The sequence below is a fragment of the Pristiophorus japonicus genome, chromosome 7 (genome assembly GCF_044704955.1).
Source record: "Pristiophorus japonicus isolate sPriJap1 chromosome 7, sPriJap1.hap1, whole genome shotgun sequence".
Classification (NCBI taxonomy): domain Eukaryota; kingdom Metazoa; phylum Chordata; class Chondrichthyes; family Pristiophoridae; genus Pristiophorus; species Pristiophorus japonicus.
Genome location: NC_091983.1, coordinates 179,734,637 through 179,752,636, shown reverse-complemented (window position 1 = coordinate 179,752,636; position 18,000 = coordinate 179,734,637). Strand labels below are relative to the sequence as shown.

The 18,000-nt window shown below is 43.9% G+C and overlaps 1 protein-coding gene across 4 annotated transcripts in view; it reads left to right on the top strand.

Annotated features, from left to right (window-relative positions):
* Positions 1–16,342, top strand: part of ascc3 (activating signal cointegrator 1 complex subunit 3) — a 777,147-nt gene extending 760,805 nt beyond the window's left edge. For all 4 annotated transcript variants that reach the window (XM_070885599.1, XM_070885602.1, XM_070885601.1 and 1 more), the window contains exons 40-42: positions 360–569; positions 11,989–12,164; positions 15,158–16,342. In XM_070885599.1, the coding sequence (XP_070741700.1) occupies positions 360–569; positions 11,989–12,164; positions 15,158–15,305 (534 nt within the window). In that variant the 3' untranslated portion in view covers positions 15,306–16,342. The remainder of the gene's footprint in view (positions 1–359; positions 570–11,988; positions 12,165–15,157) is intronic.
* The last annotated feature ends 1,658 nt before the right edge of the window (positions 16,343–18,000 follow it).

The window sequence follows — 18,000 nt, the reverse complement described above, 5'->3', positions numbered from 1 at the left end:
ACCTCAGAATTGCAGTGTCAAGCTAGAAAGGGAGGGAGGGGGGATGGAGGCGGCAAAGCAGGAAGGGAAATTAGATGGCTAGAAATTTAGAGGGAGCAGGAAGTAGATATCATGGATGAGATGAGTATGGGGAGATGCAGAGAAATTAGACCAATGGCTGATTTCATTAACCTTACATTCTATTAAGTAATGTCCAAGTTTAGATTTATTGACAAATCTTTGCCTTTTACAGTATCCATTTTAATTCTGAATAGCTGTGAATCGTTCATGCAACTGAATTGGAAGTTGCCTTGTAAACTGAGCATACTATTGTTGCCAAAGAATTAAGTAACATTTCCAACTTCTCTCATTTTTTTTAGGCTTGGAACTTCCTGTCCCGTCTGCCAATTGTCGAGGTTAAGCTGAGTATCAAGGGCTGGTGGGAAAACACACCAAAGGGGAAAAATGAGAGAGCTCTGCCTAATGTGGGCACTGGCTTCCGAGATGAGAAGAACTGGACACGGCTACATGCTGATCAGGAATACGTACTCCAGATCAATCTACGCAGGATTAGCCTAGTGCGCAGCAAGGTACGAGTCTTGATTTCAATGGAGATAAAATCAGGGGAAGTGTCAAACTAGCGACCGATCTATCACATTAATTTCCCTGCAACAGCGCCCCCCCCCCCACCCGGGCATGTTAGGTTCAAATGAACCCCTCTGATTTGAGACCATCTGATAGGCAGTCAAGCTACCTTGTAAGATATCTTACCACTTTATTTATCAATTAACCTGCTGAATGCAGGAGACCAGTAGACCTCCCCGGAAAACAGCAGCGACCCAGTTGTGCTGGGTCTCTGCTATTTAGAAACATAGGAACACAGGAGTAGGCCATTCAGCCCCTCGAACCTGTTCTGACATTCAGTGAGATCATGGCTGATCTATATCCTAACTCCATTCGCCCACTTTGGCTCCATAATCTCTTAAAACCCTTGACTAGAATTTATGAGAATTTCCTGTTTGCGTGTAAGCGGCAGAACCTTTGCCCACCAGGGGCAGGAACTGCCTGCAACAGGGGTTCCTGCTCCTCGGGCTCAATTGTAACCTGGTGTATCAATGAGCTACTAATCTCGGACAAGACATTGTGAGGAGGAGCCCAGCACAAAATGGATATCACACTGCAGGGAAGGAGAATCGAGACAAGCCACTTTCATAAACCCGATAGCAGGCAGCTGACTAACATTGACAGAGGCCATCTCAGCCATCCGTGACATGTGGGAGACAGCATCATGCAATAGAGGCTGCCCACTCTGAGAAGGAGTGATAGGGGGCAACAGAGTTTCTGTCCCAAATAAGGCACAGCAGTTAAGGCTTCAGCCCGGTGTATTTCAGTGTTCCCTTTACAGCTGTCTCGAGGTCCTGTGCAGCCGTTGATCCAGCTTCATAATGCAAAAAATCACGCAGGTGCGAAAGATTGAATGGGCCGCGCAGCCCGTTCTAATTTTGGTGTATCTGGGACCCAGTCTAATTTCCGACTCCACCGTGCTCCTGTCAGACTGGCAACTGGATGGGCCCCAGGATTTCTAAATTAGTGCTTGTTGTGTAGTACAGTATTTCATGTGTTTTGTGTGCTGTCTGTATATGTGAACTGTGCTATGAGTGTGCACAACATTGCAGTGAACCAGTGAGAGCAGCGGAGAGATTGAAGTCAGCATTTACTTTTACTTAGGATATAAGCCATGATGTATATAGTTGGACTCACTGCTTGAACTTTTATACCATGCGCTATATGTTTTAATCTTTATTTTTACATGGATCGAGTTAAGAAGGGTTACAGCAACAGACCAGCTGCATCCCATGTTGTGCAAACCTCGTTGAATGTAGGAATTCCTGGATAGTCAAGCATCCAGGGCAAACACACTTACAGGACGTATTTCTAGCTGCATTCACTGAAGCACAGTGTTACTTAGCTTGAGAAACAGTGAGAGATATTCATTCACATACGGGAAAGGGATGGGCCACACATTCTAACAGGTGGTAACCCCACAAGCAGACAGAGAGAGATAGATGACGAAGACTGGAAGTGAGTGACCATCCATCGAGATAGGAAGGAAGGGATGGGGTCCCTGAGAGCAGTGCTTTGGCAAGTAAGTTTTCAATTTTAAATTCTTGTTCCAGGGATAATGATTTGGAGGAGGGCAAGAACAATTCCACATTGTCTAGGTAGAAGGAGAAGTGAAGAGTTGAATGCAGGAACCATGGTATTGGAAAATTCAATTGTTAAAGGAATAGACAGTTGCTTTAGTAACTGAACATGAGTCCTGAATGGTATGTTGTCTTGTGGGTTCCATGATATGGGACTTAAAGCAGGGGCAGAAGCTCTTGCAGAAGGAGGGGAATCAGCCAGAAGTTGTGCTTCCAGTCAGAACCAATAACATGGAACAGTAGGATTCAAGTCCTGGAAAAATAGTTCCAGGAGCTAGGGAGTAGCTCAGAAAGCAAGGCCACAAAGATGATAATCTCAGAATTACTACCAGGGTGGTAGAGACATGGGCCAGAATTTTAATGTTTGGTGGGGGGGGGGGGGGGGTCGGGGTCGGGCTGCAATACGGTTGAGAAACCCAGTGGAACAGGATTCCCGCTGAATCACTGTTTCCGCCCGCAGCAAGACAGATGGAGAGGCCAGCTGGCAGTCCGGCGGATAGGCCTGTGGCACAAGGCCGCAGGGAGGAAGGGATCGTGGGGGAGGGGGTTTGATTGGGATTGGAGGCCAGAGGGGGATGTCGGAAAGTTTGACGGGTTATAGGGGTTGGGAAGGTTGGGCAGGGAATCAGGGTTCGTAAGGCCGGAGGGTGGATCGTGTATCAGGGACCGGAGGGGAATTGGGGGCCGGGGACAGGGGGGTTAGAAAGCAGAGGTGGGATCGGACATCGGAGGTCCTGTTGGTGGGGGGGTGGTGGGGTCCGATTGCGGGGGGTTGGCGAGGCAGGAACACTGGATGCAGCAGGTCAGTGGAAAGGCACTTGCCTCTTGCATCCAGCAGTCCTTGCCTCTCTTTAACTGGCAGGTTCCTTGAGACCAGGGAAACCCAGCAGGCCAGAGTTAAATTTTAAATAGTGAATCACCATGCAGCACGCAGCCTTGTTATAATATTTAAAGTGCCAACCTGCCTCGTTCAAATGGATTGGCTGCACAACCTGTCTCGCCTCTGTTAAAACCAGAAGTGGGCAGGGGTCTGGATTCCGATTTTTAACTCTTTAACCTCCCACTCAAATCAAACCCACCTGATTTTTGGGGTTAAAATTCCCCCCTTGGTGTAGGAAGGAAGGGTTCAAATCCCATGACCAATTCTGGGCAGAAGTAAGCTGCAGCAGTCAGAGTACAGACCGGTATCCTTGTAGCGTGGTTAACTGGATCTGTGGGGTTAGGTTTAAATTAATATGGCAGGGTGGGGAAAGCAAGAGAGTAGAGTAGGCAGCTTGGAAGGAAAATTAAGCTCGAGGTATATAGGTCAAAAGAGGTTAAACAGGACAAAATAGTAAAAGAAATGTGGGAAAGCAATAAAAGGAAAAACTAAAATGTTTGTATAATACATAGTGTTTAAGAAATAAAATTGGGGACTGAGAATCATAGATTTAAAATACAAAATCATGACATCAGTAACTGAAATTTGGTTGGGTCAGCTTTGACAATTTATTATTGCAGATTATGAAACTTCTACTGTATTTCCTTTTTCTATCCTTTTGTTATTTCTTCAAAAAGTTCTATGGTTGGCCAAATACAAGCTGCATTTCAGAATTCCCTGCTGACTGGCTCTAATTAACTTGCGTTTCTCCAAGTCCTTAGTAAATTCATCCTGTAATAGTTCAGCAATAATTGAAGTTAAGACGAACTGGCCTATAATTTCCTGGCCCAAAAAAGTAAGTTCTAATTTATTTTTGTGGGGCAAGAGTGCTCCACAAAAATAATCTGGGCCGCCGCGCCCCAGGCTACCCTCCAACCTGCTGGTCATGCCCCCTCCCCCAGCTGTGTTGCTGGAACAAGGTTTAAAATCTACCCCCCCCCCCCCCCCCCCACCACTGACATGACAGGCTATCTGGTCTGTTTCTTTCTTCTTACACTCTATAGGGCTAGAAATTCGCCACCATAATGATTGATTTAGCACCATTTTTTGGCGTTAAAAGTTTATTTTTGGTACGAAATAAATTTAAGGCCATTTTGCTAGTTTTGCCAGTGGTGTAACGGCGTCATTAAAAAATAAGGGCTGATTTTTTTTCAAACTGTTTTTGTGATGTCACTTAGCATCAAAACCAACGATAACGCCATTATTGAGCGTTTCCCCAATAAAGACATTTTTAAGGACAGTGATAAATAATGATTTGAAAAAGCTCATCTTACCTGGTCGAGTCCAATTGAAATCGGCGTTAATGGCGCCATCTTAGGAAACGGAGCTTCTGCAAAAATATACTGAACTCGTGGTTTTGAAAAATCATTGGGATTTTCTTAAACACACATTTCCAACAACATTAAGGTGGGCCCCACATGTAACACATATTCGTCTTTTTGAATAAATTCTACTCGAAATCATTGGAAGAGGAAGGCAAGACTTTACCTGAGTACCCGTGCACCAAGACTGAGGAGGAGAGGTACTTGCCCAGGGGGAGGTGGGAGCCGAGCACCGAGCTCGTGTGTCCGGCCGGGGCGCCGACCCTGTGTTCCTCCATGCCGAACCCGCATGCCAAAGCAGCGGAGACGAAACGTGTACAGTTCGGTGGTGTCCAAAATCTCTGCCATTCATAATCGAGTCAGTGGGAATCCTTCCAACTCGAGGTTTTCTGAAGTAATTCCATAGATAGAACTTCTTGTTTTGAGGCAAATGCTTCTCAAATGATAAATAAGAATGTAATCACAGCGACTAAGGAAATTAGTGAATCGATTGAGGAGACTGTATTTCAAAGGGCACCTACATCTGGGTAATCGGAATATCGTCGTGGTATTCCAGCTAAGCCCAGAAATGTTGATAAATATTACTTAGAATTGGGTTTTTGTTCAGGTAGAGTGAAGAGTATATCCTGAGAATAGTGGGAATCAGTGAATAAAGTCAGTTATGATAACAAATACTGCTCCTATCGATAATACATAGTGGAAGTGGGCTACTATATAATAGGTATCGTGAAGAACAATGTCTCAGGAAGAATTAGCTAAGACAATTCCTGACGGTCCCAAGATTTACAAACGTGTGACCGGGCTTTCTCTGAGGCATTCTGAACAGCATCTGTGCAGGAGGGGGAGAAAAACATTGCTTGATTTTAAAACGATTCTTAAGGAAAGTTATACTACCCCCAACCTCCTCCCCTAACCTCCATTCACCAACATTAAAGCAGAGAATAAGGAATTTTTCGGTCAGAGTAATCTCCCCGCCTGCATATTATAACTTTAGAGTCTCAAGTATATGCTTCGAGTGTCGGGCATGCCCAGGGCGTTATTTTTAACGTGAAAAAATTTATCTCTGCCCTTAAAAATGTTGGTATTTTAACGCTACGCCAAAATTTGAAAAACTTTTGGTGAAACTTGAGCCTTTTTTTGGGGTATTATTTCGGCATTAAAAAACGGCCATTAATCACAAATAACGCAAAAAAACGGTGCTATTCTTAAATGTGGAATTTATAATTCTACCCTGTGGTTGTAAGTGAAAGTAAACTGTTGAGTAAATTGAGAATTTGTACCTGTCTTCCAGTTTGAAATGTAAAAATGAAGCTAAAATAGCCAAGCCTACCATTTTATTCCAAGTATACAGCAGTGGTTAAATCTTTGTAATCTGGCTCTAGCATTATACAAACAACATAATAGGAGGAGAATGTTGCAAAATCTATATTTGTATATGTGTCATGAATAGATGCTTTTAAGTCTTTTCCTTGCCTATGAAAGAAATTTGCAAGTTGTATATAAACAAACATTATCAAAATTTAAAGGAAAATTAGGAATTAAAGGTGTACTTCCTTTGTGTGGAGGGGAAAAGTATTTTTGTTTACAAACCGTTGCATCAATGTAAATTCCATCCAAGCAGACTATTGTGGAATTTGTTTATAACATAGTCACAAAGACAACATCGCACAGATTTTCTTCCTCCCTAAATAAGGCTTGCTACTTTTTTCATGACAACTGTAAAGTCCTGTCCCCTCAGTACAGATTCACACGAGGCATGTAGTGAAGTCAAGGTCACTCTGGACCTGCACCTTTATTTTGCAGCTCTGGAATGCTGCACTTGCCTGAGACCTGTGCTTATATACTTGTCTCTTTCAAGTGCACCCCTGGTGGTAAGATATGCTGGTGGTTACAGGTCATATCTTATTACAGTCATGTATAGCATATTTGGATACAGTTATATATAATAATGTAAGATACATGACATCACCCTCCCCCAAGGTTTTATTGTCTTTATAGGTTCAGTCTCTCAGGTGGTCTACGCTCTCGCGTGGAGCGTCTGAGTTGTGGTTCAGTTGTTTGCCTTGGTGTCTGTTTTTCTTTGGGTGTGGTTGCTGGTATCTTACCTGGGCTGTCTGTTTCGATTGGTGTGATTGTTGTTGACTCGCCTGGGCTGTCTGTTGGGATTGCCCTTTCCTCAGGTTGTTCCCTCTCTCTGTCCACCAAGTGTGGTGCGAGTTCCACATTGTAGTCTGCCTCTGGTTCCGCAGTGTTGTTGGTAAATCTGCTTTTGACTTGGTCTACATGCCTCCGGCAGGTTTTGCCATTGTCCATTTGTACTACCAGTAGCCTGTTTCCTTCCTTGCCCGTTTCTGTCCCTGCAAGCCATTTGGGACCCCTGCCATAGTTTAGTACAAACACTTTGTCCCCTATCTCATTCCATCACCCCCTCGAATTTCTGTCATGGTACTCAGTCAGCTTACGGCGCTTTGCCTCAACGATTTCGTGCATGTCTGGGATGATTAATGAGAGCCTTGTTTTTAAAGTCCTTTTCATCAACAGTTGCGCGGGGGGGATCCCAGTCAATGAGTGCGGACGAGATCTGTATGCCAGCAGCAGTCGCGACAGGCGACCCTGCAGCGTGGGACCTTGGATTTTAAGCATGCCTTGTTGAATGATTTGCACTGCTCTCTCCGCCTGGCCCTTGGAGGCCGACTTGAACGGTGCTGTCTTGACGTGATTTATGCCGTGGTCAATTATAAAGTCTTGGAATTCTGCGCTGGTGAAGCACAGACCATTGTCACTGACCAATATGTCAGGGATTCCGTGCGTTGCAAACATGGTTGCGAGGCTCTCCTCAGTGGTGGAGGTTGTGCTCGAGTTTAAAATGGTGCATTCGATCCACTTTGAAAATGCATCTACAACTGCGAGGAACATTTTGCCCATGAATGGGCCCGCATAGTCTATGTGCACCCGCGCCCACGGTTTGGTAGGCCAGAGCCAGGGGCTCAGTGGAGCCTCCCTGGGGACATTGCTGAGTTGGGCACAAATGGTGCACCTTCGGACGCAGAGCTCCAGGTCCGCGTCAATACCAGGCCACCAGACATGGGATCTGGCTATGGCCTTCATGAGAATGATCCCCGGGTGCTCGTGGTGGAGCTCCCGGACAAATGCCTCTCTGCCTCGCAGAGGCATGACTACTCGGCTGCCCCACATCAGGCAGTCTGCTTGTAGTGATAGCTCATGCATGCGGCTGTGAAAGGGTTATAATTCCTCGGGGCAGGCATCGCGAGCCTCTGCCGAGTCACCGGTTAGGACACATCTTTTTACTAAGGATAACGTGGGGTCGCTGGCCGTCCAGGCTCTGATTTGGCGAGCCGTCATGGGCGAACCTGTGGACTCAAAGGCATTGGTTGCCATGACTATCTCACAGTCCTGTTCGTCAGACCCTTCCGTGGTCTCCAGGGGTAGCCTGCTGAGCGCATCGGCACAGTTGTCTGCCTTATGGTATAGTCGTAGAACGCCAGCATGAGTGCCCACCATTGAATTTGCGCCGAGGCGTTGGCGTTTATTGCCTTGCTCTCGGATAGGAGGGACGTGAGGGGCTTGTGGTCGGTTTCTAATGTGAACTTGGCCCCGAAAAAGTATTGGTGCATCTTTTTGACTCCGTACACGCATGCGAGCGCCTCCTTCTCTACCATTCCATACCCGCGCTCCGCCCGCGAAAGTGACCTGGAGGCATAAGCTATGGGTTGTAATTTGCCCGCACTATTGACATGTTGCAAAACGCACCCGACCCCATATGCTGACTCATCGCATGTGAGAACTAGCTTTTTACCTGGATCAAAGAAAGTCAAAACACTGTTGGAACACAGAAGGTTGCGTGCCTTATTGAAGGCGCGTTCCTGGGTGACCCCCCAAAACCAATCGCACCCCTTCCTGAGAAGCTCCAGCAGCGTGCTTAAGTTCTGCATAAAGTTCTCAAAGTAATTGAGTAGCCTGAGAAAGGCGCACAGTTCTGAGACATTCCGGGGCCTGGGTGCCAGGCGAATTGCTTCTGTTTTGGACTCTGTTGGGCGGATTCCATCAGCGGCAATCCTTCTGCCCAAAAATTCAACCTCGGGTGCGAGAAACAGGCACTTGGATTTCTTGACTCGTAGGCCTACCCGATCCAACCGCTTTAGTACTTCCTCCAAATTACGGAGATGGGAGTCGGTGTCCCTGCCCGTGATAAGTATGTCGTCTTGAAATACAACCGTCCCCGCGATGGACTTGAGCAGACTCTCCATGTTGCGCTGGAATATGGTAGCTGCTGACCTGATGCCGAATGGGCATCGATTGTACATGAAAAGGCCTCGATGTGTGTTGATGGTGGTGAGTAGCTTGGATTCCTCGGTCAATTCTTGCGTCATATATGAGGTCTAGTTTTGAGAAAAGTTTACCTCCAGCCAATGTGGCAAATAAGTCCTCCGCTCTGGGCAGCGGGTACTGGTTCTGTAGGGAGACTCTGTTTATGGTAGATTTGTAGTCCCCACAGATTCGTATGGATCCATCAGGCTTCATGACTGGGACGAAGGGACTTGCCCAGTCGCTAAATTGCACAGGTGATATAATGCCTTCCCGCAGAAGCCTGTCTAGTTCGTGTTCAATCTTTTCCCTCATCACATAGGGTACAGTTCTGGCCTTGTGATAGACCGGTCTAGCATCCTGTGTGATGTAGATTTTGACTTTGGCCCCTTTGAAAGTGCCCACACCTGGCTGAAAGAGATGTTCAAATCACTTTATAACTGTTGAGCAGGAGGTCCGTTCCTCTAATGACATGGCATGGACATCATCCCATTTCCAGTTTAGTTTTGCCAGCCAGCTTCTCCCCAGCAGTGCTGGGGGGGTCTCCGGGGACAATCCACAGGGGAAGTCGGTTCACTGTCCCTTTGTGTGTGACAGAGAGCATGGTGCTGCCAAGGACTGGTACGATTTCTTTGGTATAGGTCCTTAGTTTGGTGTCGACCCTTGTGAGTTTTGGTCTGTCTCTTTTATGCGGCCACAGTTGTTCAAATTGTTGAGCGCCCATGAGAGATTGACTCACTCCCGTATCCAGCTCCTTGTTGACGGATATCCCGTTGAGTAGGACCCTCATCATTATAGGAGGCATCCTGTTGTAGGAGCAGCGGCCATTGATCGTGTTGACCCGCTGTACACCAGTGTCCCGGGTACTGTCCCCACCATCTTCTGGTCCGCTTTCCGACCCATCCGATTTGTATACCAGCCGAGCTGCCGTTTTTTTGCACATGCGGGCCAAATGCCCTGTATTTTCACAATTTCTGCAAATAGTCTGCTGAAATCGACATCCCCATGACGAGTGCCCACCCCCACACCTCCAGCACAGAACTGTTCCATTGTTCAAAGTGTTCCCAAAGAATGAGCTGCGTCTGGCTGATCTCTCTTGAGCTTCTCTCAGTTTGTAGTTGATTGCTCGCATTGTGGGTTGATGAGGTGTGAACGGCCGTTCCTGTGGCCCTTGATGGCTTCTGCCTGCTGTCGAGAGCCTGTTCTCCCGGTTTTGTCTGTGTGTGGGGGTAGCAGCTTGTTTAGTGCTGTGAACTTCTTGTTCCGATATTTCGTTAGTTGTCGTACCTGCATTGTAAATCAACCTCGTTTCTTCTTCCCCTACCAAGAATGTCTGTGCAACCAGTGCTGCTGCCTCTAAGGTCAGGTTCTTGGTCTCTATGAGCTTTCGGAATATGCCTGCGTGGCCTATTCCTTCAATGAAAAAGTCTCTCAGCATTTCTCTCCTGAGTTCATCGGAGAACTCACATAAACTAACCAACCTCCGAAGTTCCGCCACGAAGTCGGGTATGCTGTGGCCCACACAGCGTCTGTAGTTGTAGAACCTGTGTCTAGCCATGTGTAGGCTGCTCGCTGGCTTCAGGTGGTCTCTCACCAGTGTGCTCAATTCTTCAACCGACTTGCTTGCTGGTTTCTCGGATGCTAACAGATCCTTCATTAAAGCGTATGTTTTCGAGCCACAGCTGGTCAAGAGATGGGCTCTTCTCTTGTCTGCCTTATCGTCGCCTAACCAGTCTTTGGTTACAAAGCTTTGCTGGAGCCTTTCTATTAAGTCCTCCCAAATGTCTCCCGCATTGTTCTTTTCATCTGATCCGTTCGCCATTCTGTGGATTCTGTAATCCTGTAACTCGTCGCCATTGTAAAGTCCTGTCCTCTCAGTACAGATTCACACGAGGCATGTAGTGAAGTCAAGGTCACTCTGGACCTGCACCTTTATTTCGCAGCTCTGGAATGCTGCACTTGCCTGAGACCTGTCCTTGTATACCTGTCTCTTGCAAGTGCACCCCTGGTGGTAAGGTATGCTGGTGGTTACAAGTCATATCTTATTACAGTCATGTATAGCATGTTAGGATACAGTTATATATAATAATGTAAGATACATGACAACAACAGTGCTGCTTTTTTATTTAAAAAAAGTACAAAAACTGGTTTTCCATTCATCAGATTTGCATATAAATAGACTTCACTTAATATCCTAAGAATAGTCATGGAACCTTTTTTTTGCTGGAGGCCAATACACTCAAAAGCTTTTTAAAGCAATTTTCCTTGCGTTATATTTAATTGTAGATGGCAGGCTGGCGAATAATGAATGCTCTTTCAGGCATTTGATTATATTTTTGTTCATCATTTAAAAATAAATTGTGACAGTTATGAGTTATGAGTTATCAGAATCATTTTCTACTAAAGACACGTATTTGGTTGGGCTATGTTCAAATTTAGCTTCCCTATTTTCTAATGTTCATTTCACTTATTACCCTCTGAGATGAACAGGCAGTTTTATCGAGCTGCACTGCACTCAAACCAGCTGCCAGAGGTGGAAGCACATTGCTGTACTGCTGTTACATTAAATCATTATAAACCTGTTGAAGCAAAAAGTCAGTGCTGCAGCAATTGTGGTTTTTTGGCAACATGTTAACGTTGGTTTCCTTTCCCAATAATAGCTAACAGATCTTTTAACCAGCAAAGATCAGCTCGTGTCAGCTTAGTAGTGCTCTCGCCTCTAGGTCAGAAAGCTGTGGGTTCAAGCTAATAATCTAGACCGCCACTTCATTGCATTGCTGAAGGAGTGCTGCGTTGTCAAAGGAGATCTTCAACTTCGCTCTGCCAACACCACAAAAAACAGATTAAATGGCTACTTAAATTATTGTTAGTAGAATGTGTGCAAAATGGCTGCCACATTTCTTAGTGGTATGAGTGGATCTTAAAGATTCAGTGGCACTATTCGGTGAAGAGCAGGGCGTTTTCCAGCAGTCTTAATCAACATTCCTCCCACAACCAAAACTACCGAAAATCAGATTAATTGGTTATTGATCTGGAACGTTGCTGATGCAGAATGACTGCCGTGTTTTTCTAAATAAGCATGATTACCACAGTCCAAAAAGTAATTTGTTGTGTGATTCAAGATTTTCTATGTGATTTTTAAAAAAAAACTGTACTGTAGTAATACAAGTATTATTATTTATAATTCATCTTAATAAACAGAAAATCCACTCTGATGTGTTGTCTTGTATTGATCCAGGGAAAGTATGACAGCAAAGCTATCACGCCACGTTTCACAAAGACCAAGGACGAGGGCTGGTTAGTCATCCTAGGGGAAGTGGACAAGAAGGAGTTAGTGGCTTTGAAACGAGTGGGATACGTTCGAAATCAAAGCACAGTCTCACTAGCCTTCTATACCCCTGAGTCCACCGGAAGGTAAGATTCTGTCACTCCTTACTACTACAGCTACTTGCATTTATATACAGGTTGAACCTCTCTGATTCGGGACACTCTGGTCCAGAAACATCCGTGGTTCGGCATTAGTTTGCGTAACTGCTGCTTTCTTGGGCCTGGGCTTAGAGCTCACTGTTGAGCGCTCCTGTGACGCTCAGCATCTCGCTCTGCTTCCTCATTGTGGAATTGTGGAACTTGACGGCGCAGTGAAGGAGCATTAGACCTGAGACAGACAGAGAAATGACTAATCACCAACACTTTTTCTGCCTTCCCTCCCTCACTCAGCGATCACCAGCACTGACTTCCCGTGGTTCGGAAAATTCTGTGTTTCGGCACTGGTCAAGTCCCGAGGGTGCTGGACCAGAGGTTCAACCTGTAGTATCTTTAACATAGAACCATGTCCCACGTTGCTTCACACAGGCATGAGCAGAAAATGGATATTGAGCCAACGAAAGAGATATTGGGAATGGTGTCCAAAAGCTTGATCAAAGAGATGGGTTTTAAGTAGGGCCTTAAAGGAGAAGAGGGAAGCGGAGTGCTGGAGGGTTTAAGGAGAAAGTTGTCGATCATGAAGCCTAGGCAGCTGAAGGTACAGCCACCAAGAGGGAGGCTGCATAATAGACTAGAGTCAAAGGAGCGAGTTCGGAGGGGAGATGTTAGGCTGGAGGAGATTACAGAAATAAAGAGAGGCAAGACTGTGGAATGATTTAAACACAAGGATGAGAATTTTAAATTTGAGCAACTGGGAGCCAGCGTAGGTCAGCAAGGACAGGAGTGATGGGCGAGCAGGAATTGGTGCAGAATAGGATACTGACAGCGGAGTTTTGGATATTACTGTTAATTATGATATTCTCAGCAATTTACCAAGGTGTGCTTTATATAAATTGCATTATCGTAGCAGCAATGAAATAGTGATGTGAGAGTCAATTGTTGTAATAGTGACTCCTACAGGGATTATGAATATGAATTAATTCAAGCTTGACCATCCTCAAGCAGAAATAGCACTACAGTGCTCAATGGTTAATGCCCATTTCAATTTGAGCAAATGGGCATGCCTTTGTGTTCACAGAGTGCAATTTTTAAATAAAGTAAAATACTAACTTTAAAAAAAATTACAAAATACAATTCGCTGTAATCTGGTTTTGCCAAAAGCGGAAAAGCTGCATCATTTGCCCCAGTATGACGGTCATGGCAGGCTTAATTTATTTAAAGCTCTAGTGTCCATTTAACTCTTGCTTAGAAGAATAGCTTGAGGCTCCCTACAAATGACGTCTAAAACATATTTGGCTGTGGTTCCCAGAGCTGCCTCATAAGCAGCCATTTGAAGATGTGTGAGTGTAGTCTGGAGTGATTCATTCTTCAGTGTTCCCTCTCCAATGGCTAGTACCTCCACTTGTGAAGAATTAAGGGAATGAATCTGCATCAATTTTATCGTGTAGTGCATGAGAGGTTTTAACAGGCCTGAACAGATGTAAACTGGTGCCATGTCACCGTGCACATTTCTGTACAGGATCATGCACAGCTTTGTACTACAAGGCCATAATACAACTGAAAAGGTGAGTCTTTGCATATATTTGTCATCCAAATGGCAAATCAACGTAATTAAAGCAAATGATAAAACCTTATCATTTTTGCCCCAATCTCACCGACATTCCTCGTCAAGATCCGCCCAGTGCCACTTTGGAGGTGGCCTGGAGCGGGCGGGGGTGGGGGGAGAGCCGCCGGGAATCGCCCACTGACGTCAGCGGGCGGCCGAGTGGTGCAACTGACCTCCCGCCCGCCAAGCTCCCATATTCCTGCGGGTGGGAGTCGGCGGGACTTGGCGGCAGAACAGGGGTGGACTGCTGCAAGAAGGCTGGTCTGTCCCCGATGGTAAGTATGAAGAACCTGAAAAAAAGGTAAGTGAACACTTTTTTAAAAATTTTCAACAGCGACTTACCTGGACGAAGTCCCATGAAGGTCTTTGGATAGTTTTTTTATTTTTTACTGTTGATTTTTTTTCAGGTCTTCGACCCTCCATGGGCTCGACTCCATCCTCGGCGGCACTTGGGCGACAAGCGCCTCTGCTGCCGAGAATGAGATCTCCCGTCCGCTGCCGCCCAGATTGGTGGCATACATCGTCCATTTGTCGCCCACCGACCTTCGAAGGACCTCGGCGATGAATATCCCGCCCAAAGTACCGTCCAGTACCTCGGCTGCCATCGGCAGCACTTGGGCAGGCGGAGGCTTTGATGAAAATCGGCCTCTATGACTTTAATATCTTACCTGTAAGAGGGCACCCAAAGCTGCTCACAGTACTCTTGTGGCTTGAGAAATACTTGTATGAATTCATCGTTATTTCTTTCCTCTTGTTCTGTTTGCTCCCATTTATAAAACCCCAAATGCTGCAAGGTATTACATTTTTGAATTGATGGCATTAGTTTAAGCAAAATCATGCAGTGTATACTCTTCAACACAGGTGGTGGCAGCTTTGGTCCTCAGGGCTGTCTGGAAAGGCAAGGTGATCCATATTTCCACTGAAATCTAAGGAAAGAATCAATAGTGCTAGAGTATGATAATAAACCAGTTTCTTGGTAAAATTGGTATGAAATTAAGATAAACTATACTTTTGAATTTTGGAATGTGAAGAGATTTGTCATCAAACAGAATCTTAGCATTTTTTATTAAAAAGAAGCATTTTTGATGACTTTAAGGAAAGGACGGAGAAGTGATCTCAAAATCTATGCACTTTTATTAGTGGTATGTATTTTGACATTTTTCACATAAGTTAAGTTGTCATTGGGCAAGAAAATATAATATCCTATAATTACCATTTCAGACAAGTGTACCATGCAACATCAGTGATCTTTTTTTAATTCTTTATATTCAAAATTCTAATGAGTATTTTTGCACATCAACATGTTCAGTATTTGCATTATTCAGAGTGAAGAGAAAGCTTTAAAGAAAAGTACCGTTTCTTCCTCTTCTGTTTTAAGGTATATCTACACTCTCTATCTGATGAGTGATAGCTATCTGGGGATGGACCAGCAGTATGACATTTATTTGGATGTGATACCAGTGAGCATTGCTGCTCAGGTCAACACCGAAGTCTCTGATGCCATGAGTGACCTGGCTATGGCATGACATGACGGGCTCAGTGCTGAACAACCCAGGAGCGGTGATCTTACGTACAGATGGTGCTGTTGTGCCCTGAAATTACTTGATATTTGCCTTAGTGGATGCAACTTCTAACCTCAGACTTGAAGGAAATTACAAATGGCAGCTGAGGTGACTTCCAGCACGATTCATCTGCACAGTTTGGTGGCCTTATGTAAATTTGCATTTTAAATTAGAGCTACACCCAGATAATTTGAGACTCTTTGTACAGTCCACCAGGGCACCAGGCGAAGAGGTGAAAGTTATCCATTAAGAATCACAACTTCCTTCTATATTACTTTATGAAGGTTATGCATTTGTTGTAGAAAAGTCATTGGGCACTTTTATTTTTTTTAGTAAATTTTACTTTTACTCAAAATGGCAGTCACTCAGTGATTATACAGTTATCTCTACTGCTGATGTCAGTAAATATGATTACCTGGGTGACAAGGAAATGAACTGACTTTCTTTTTTATAACTAATAAAGCTTGGACTTTATTTAATTCCTGTAATCGCTACCGATGTATTTAAAAGCTTATTCTGTATAGTGTAAATTATTTTGAATGTAGCTCTCAAACTCATCAGTAATATCAGAAGGGCAAAATGGATGCCTGCACAGTCAGCACAATTTTTCTTGTTATGAATTAAAAGTATGTTTAAAAAAATCTCTATCTGTATGATGGGAAAGAAAATAAGGTAATTTAAAGGCAAGTTGTGATTGAAAATTCATTCCCATATCGACAGTGCAGAGGGTATTCATTTCCATGGTAACATGAAGGCTAAACTTGACACATTCATAACCATGGGGTCAGGTTAAACCTAGTAACCTTTCTCAGCAGTGAGTGCTGCAAGACTTCATTTGTCAATATCAATTTAGTTGCATCTGTGAAAATTAAGTTGTGTCAAAAATACTTGCATAGCACAAGAAAGATTTGATAGTTACTGCAAAAAGGGAAACCTGCATTTAATATGAGTTTACAGTGCTGGTTGCATATGTAAAAAACATTAAACTTTATTGCAATATGTCTTTTGTGTCCTTTTTGTCATATTGAGTAACAGCTATTGAAGGAAATATTGTAGAATGAAACAAGATCCGTTTTAAGTTTTTAGTAATAGTATTTTTTCTGATGAAAGAGGTTGTGTTTCAATTTTGTCTTTTGTTTTAAATCATTTACGCCTCATTACCACAAAAGTGAATTGCATTGATTTACTGATTTTATTTTTACCAATAATTTAATAATTGAATAATATAATAAATTCAAGCAACCCACTTTTCACTGGATTTCTTCCACTATTTCTGTATATTAATTTTCTTTTCAACTGTTAAGTATTTGCCCAGTATCTGACTTTTATTTGCACATGAATTCACTTGAGACAAAGCACACAACTTGCCATCCTTTCTGCCTCAATCTGCAATATCAGAATGGAAAAGGTAAAGGAGTAAAATGCTTTAATTTGGAATCGTTGCTGATAGAATCACAATATTAGCAATTCTATCACTCAAAATGTGCCAAATATATATTTTTTGAAGTATCAAATTTCAGTTAAGAGAGTAGTAACACTGCTGCTAACTGGCAGGAAGAGTTAACACAGAGACAGGCTGGAAGAAGTCTTCTTTTTCTATTCCATTTTCAAAGCAGCACATGGTACAGCGTCAGAAGCAATGGCTCACTATCTCGTCTTCTGCTTTGGCTGAGTTGGAGGTAAGTGGGACTGGTTGAGTTAAGGTTGTACTAGTTCAGCAAACTAAAAACCTTTTAATGTAAAAATCGATTGTCCTCGGGAGAGATAAGGTTATATTAAACTGGCGCTATAATCACAGTCACAAAATATTGCTCCTGTTGTTTACCCGCAATGAAGTGCATTGTAACATTGCGATCACACCCACAAGCATACCTGACACAGGCATAATCAGACCTGCAGGATACTCCCCCTGCTGCGTGCTTCGAACGAGGTGAGACTAATGTTATAATTATAGCTGGGTGTCATGTAGTAGTATATTCTTACAATACTGATGAAAGCACATTCTGACAGGGTATTCTTTGCCAAAGATATATTCATTATGATCTCATATTTCAATATTCCATAATCAGTGGCTTAGTTGACTGTTATTATTGGTACTGATAAATCTTTCCCTCAGTAACTGAAATTTCTTAAATCCTAAACAAGGTTTCAAACAAAATTAAGAAATCAAACTAAATTGCATATTTCACGATAATATGATTACATTTGCACACTGAATTGTCTTATTTGCCTTTTACATAAGAACATAAGAAATAGGAACAGGAAGTAGGCCATACGGCCCCTCGAGCCTGCTCCACCATTCAATAAGATCATGACTGATCTGATCATGGATTCAGCTCCACTTCCCTGCCCGCTCCCCATAACCCCTCATCATTTAAGAAACTGTCTATTTCTGTCTTAAATTTATTCAATGTCCCAGCTTCCACAGCTCTCTGAGGCAGCGAATTCCACAGATTAATAACCCTCTGAGAGAAGAAATTTCTCATCTCTGTTTTAAATGGGCGGCCCCTTATTCTAAGATCATGCCCTTGTAAGAGAAAAATTTGGCATTAGGGGTACCAGCGGGACAAGGGTTAAAGTGCTGGTTCCTGCACAGACCCATAAGGAGGTAAAAGGTCTCTCTTTGGCCTTGTACACTCCAGTACCAAGGCTCCAGAAG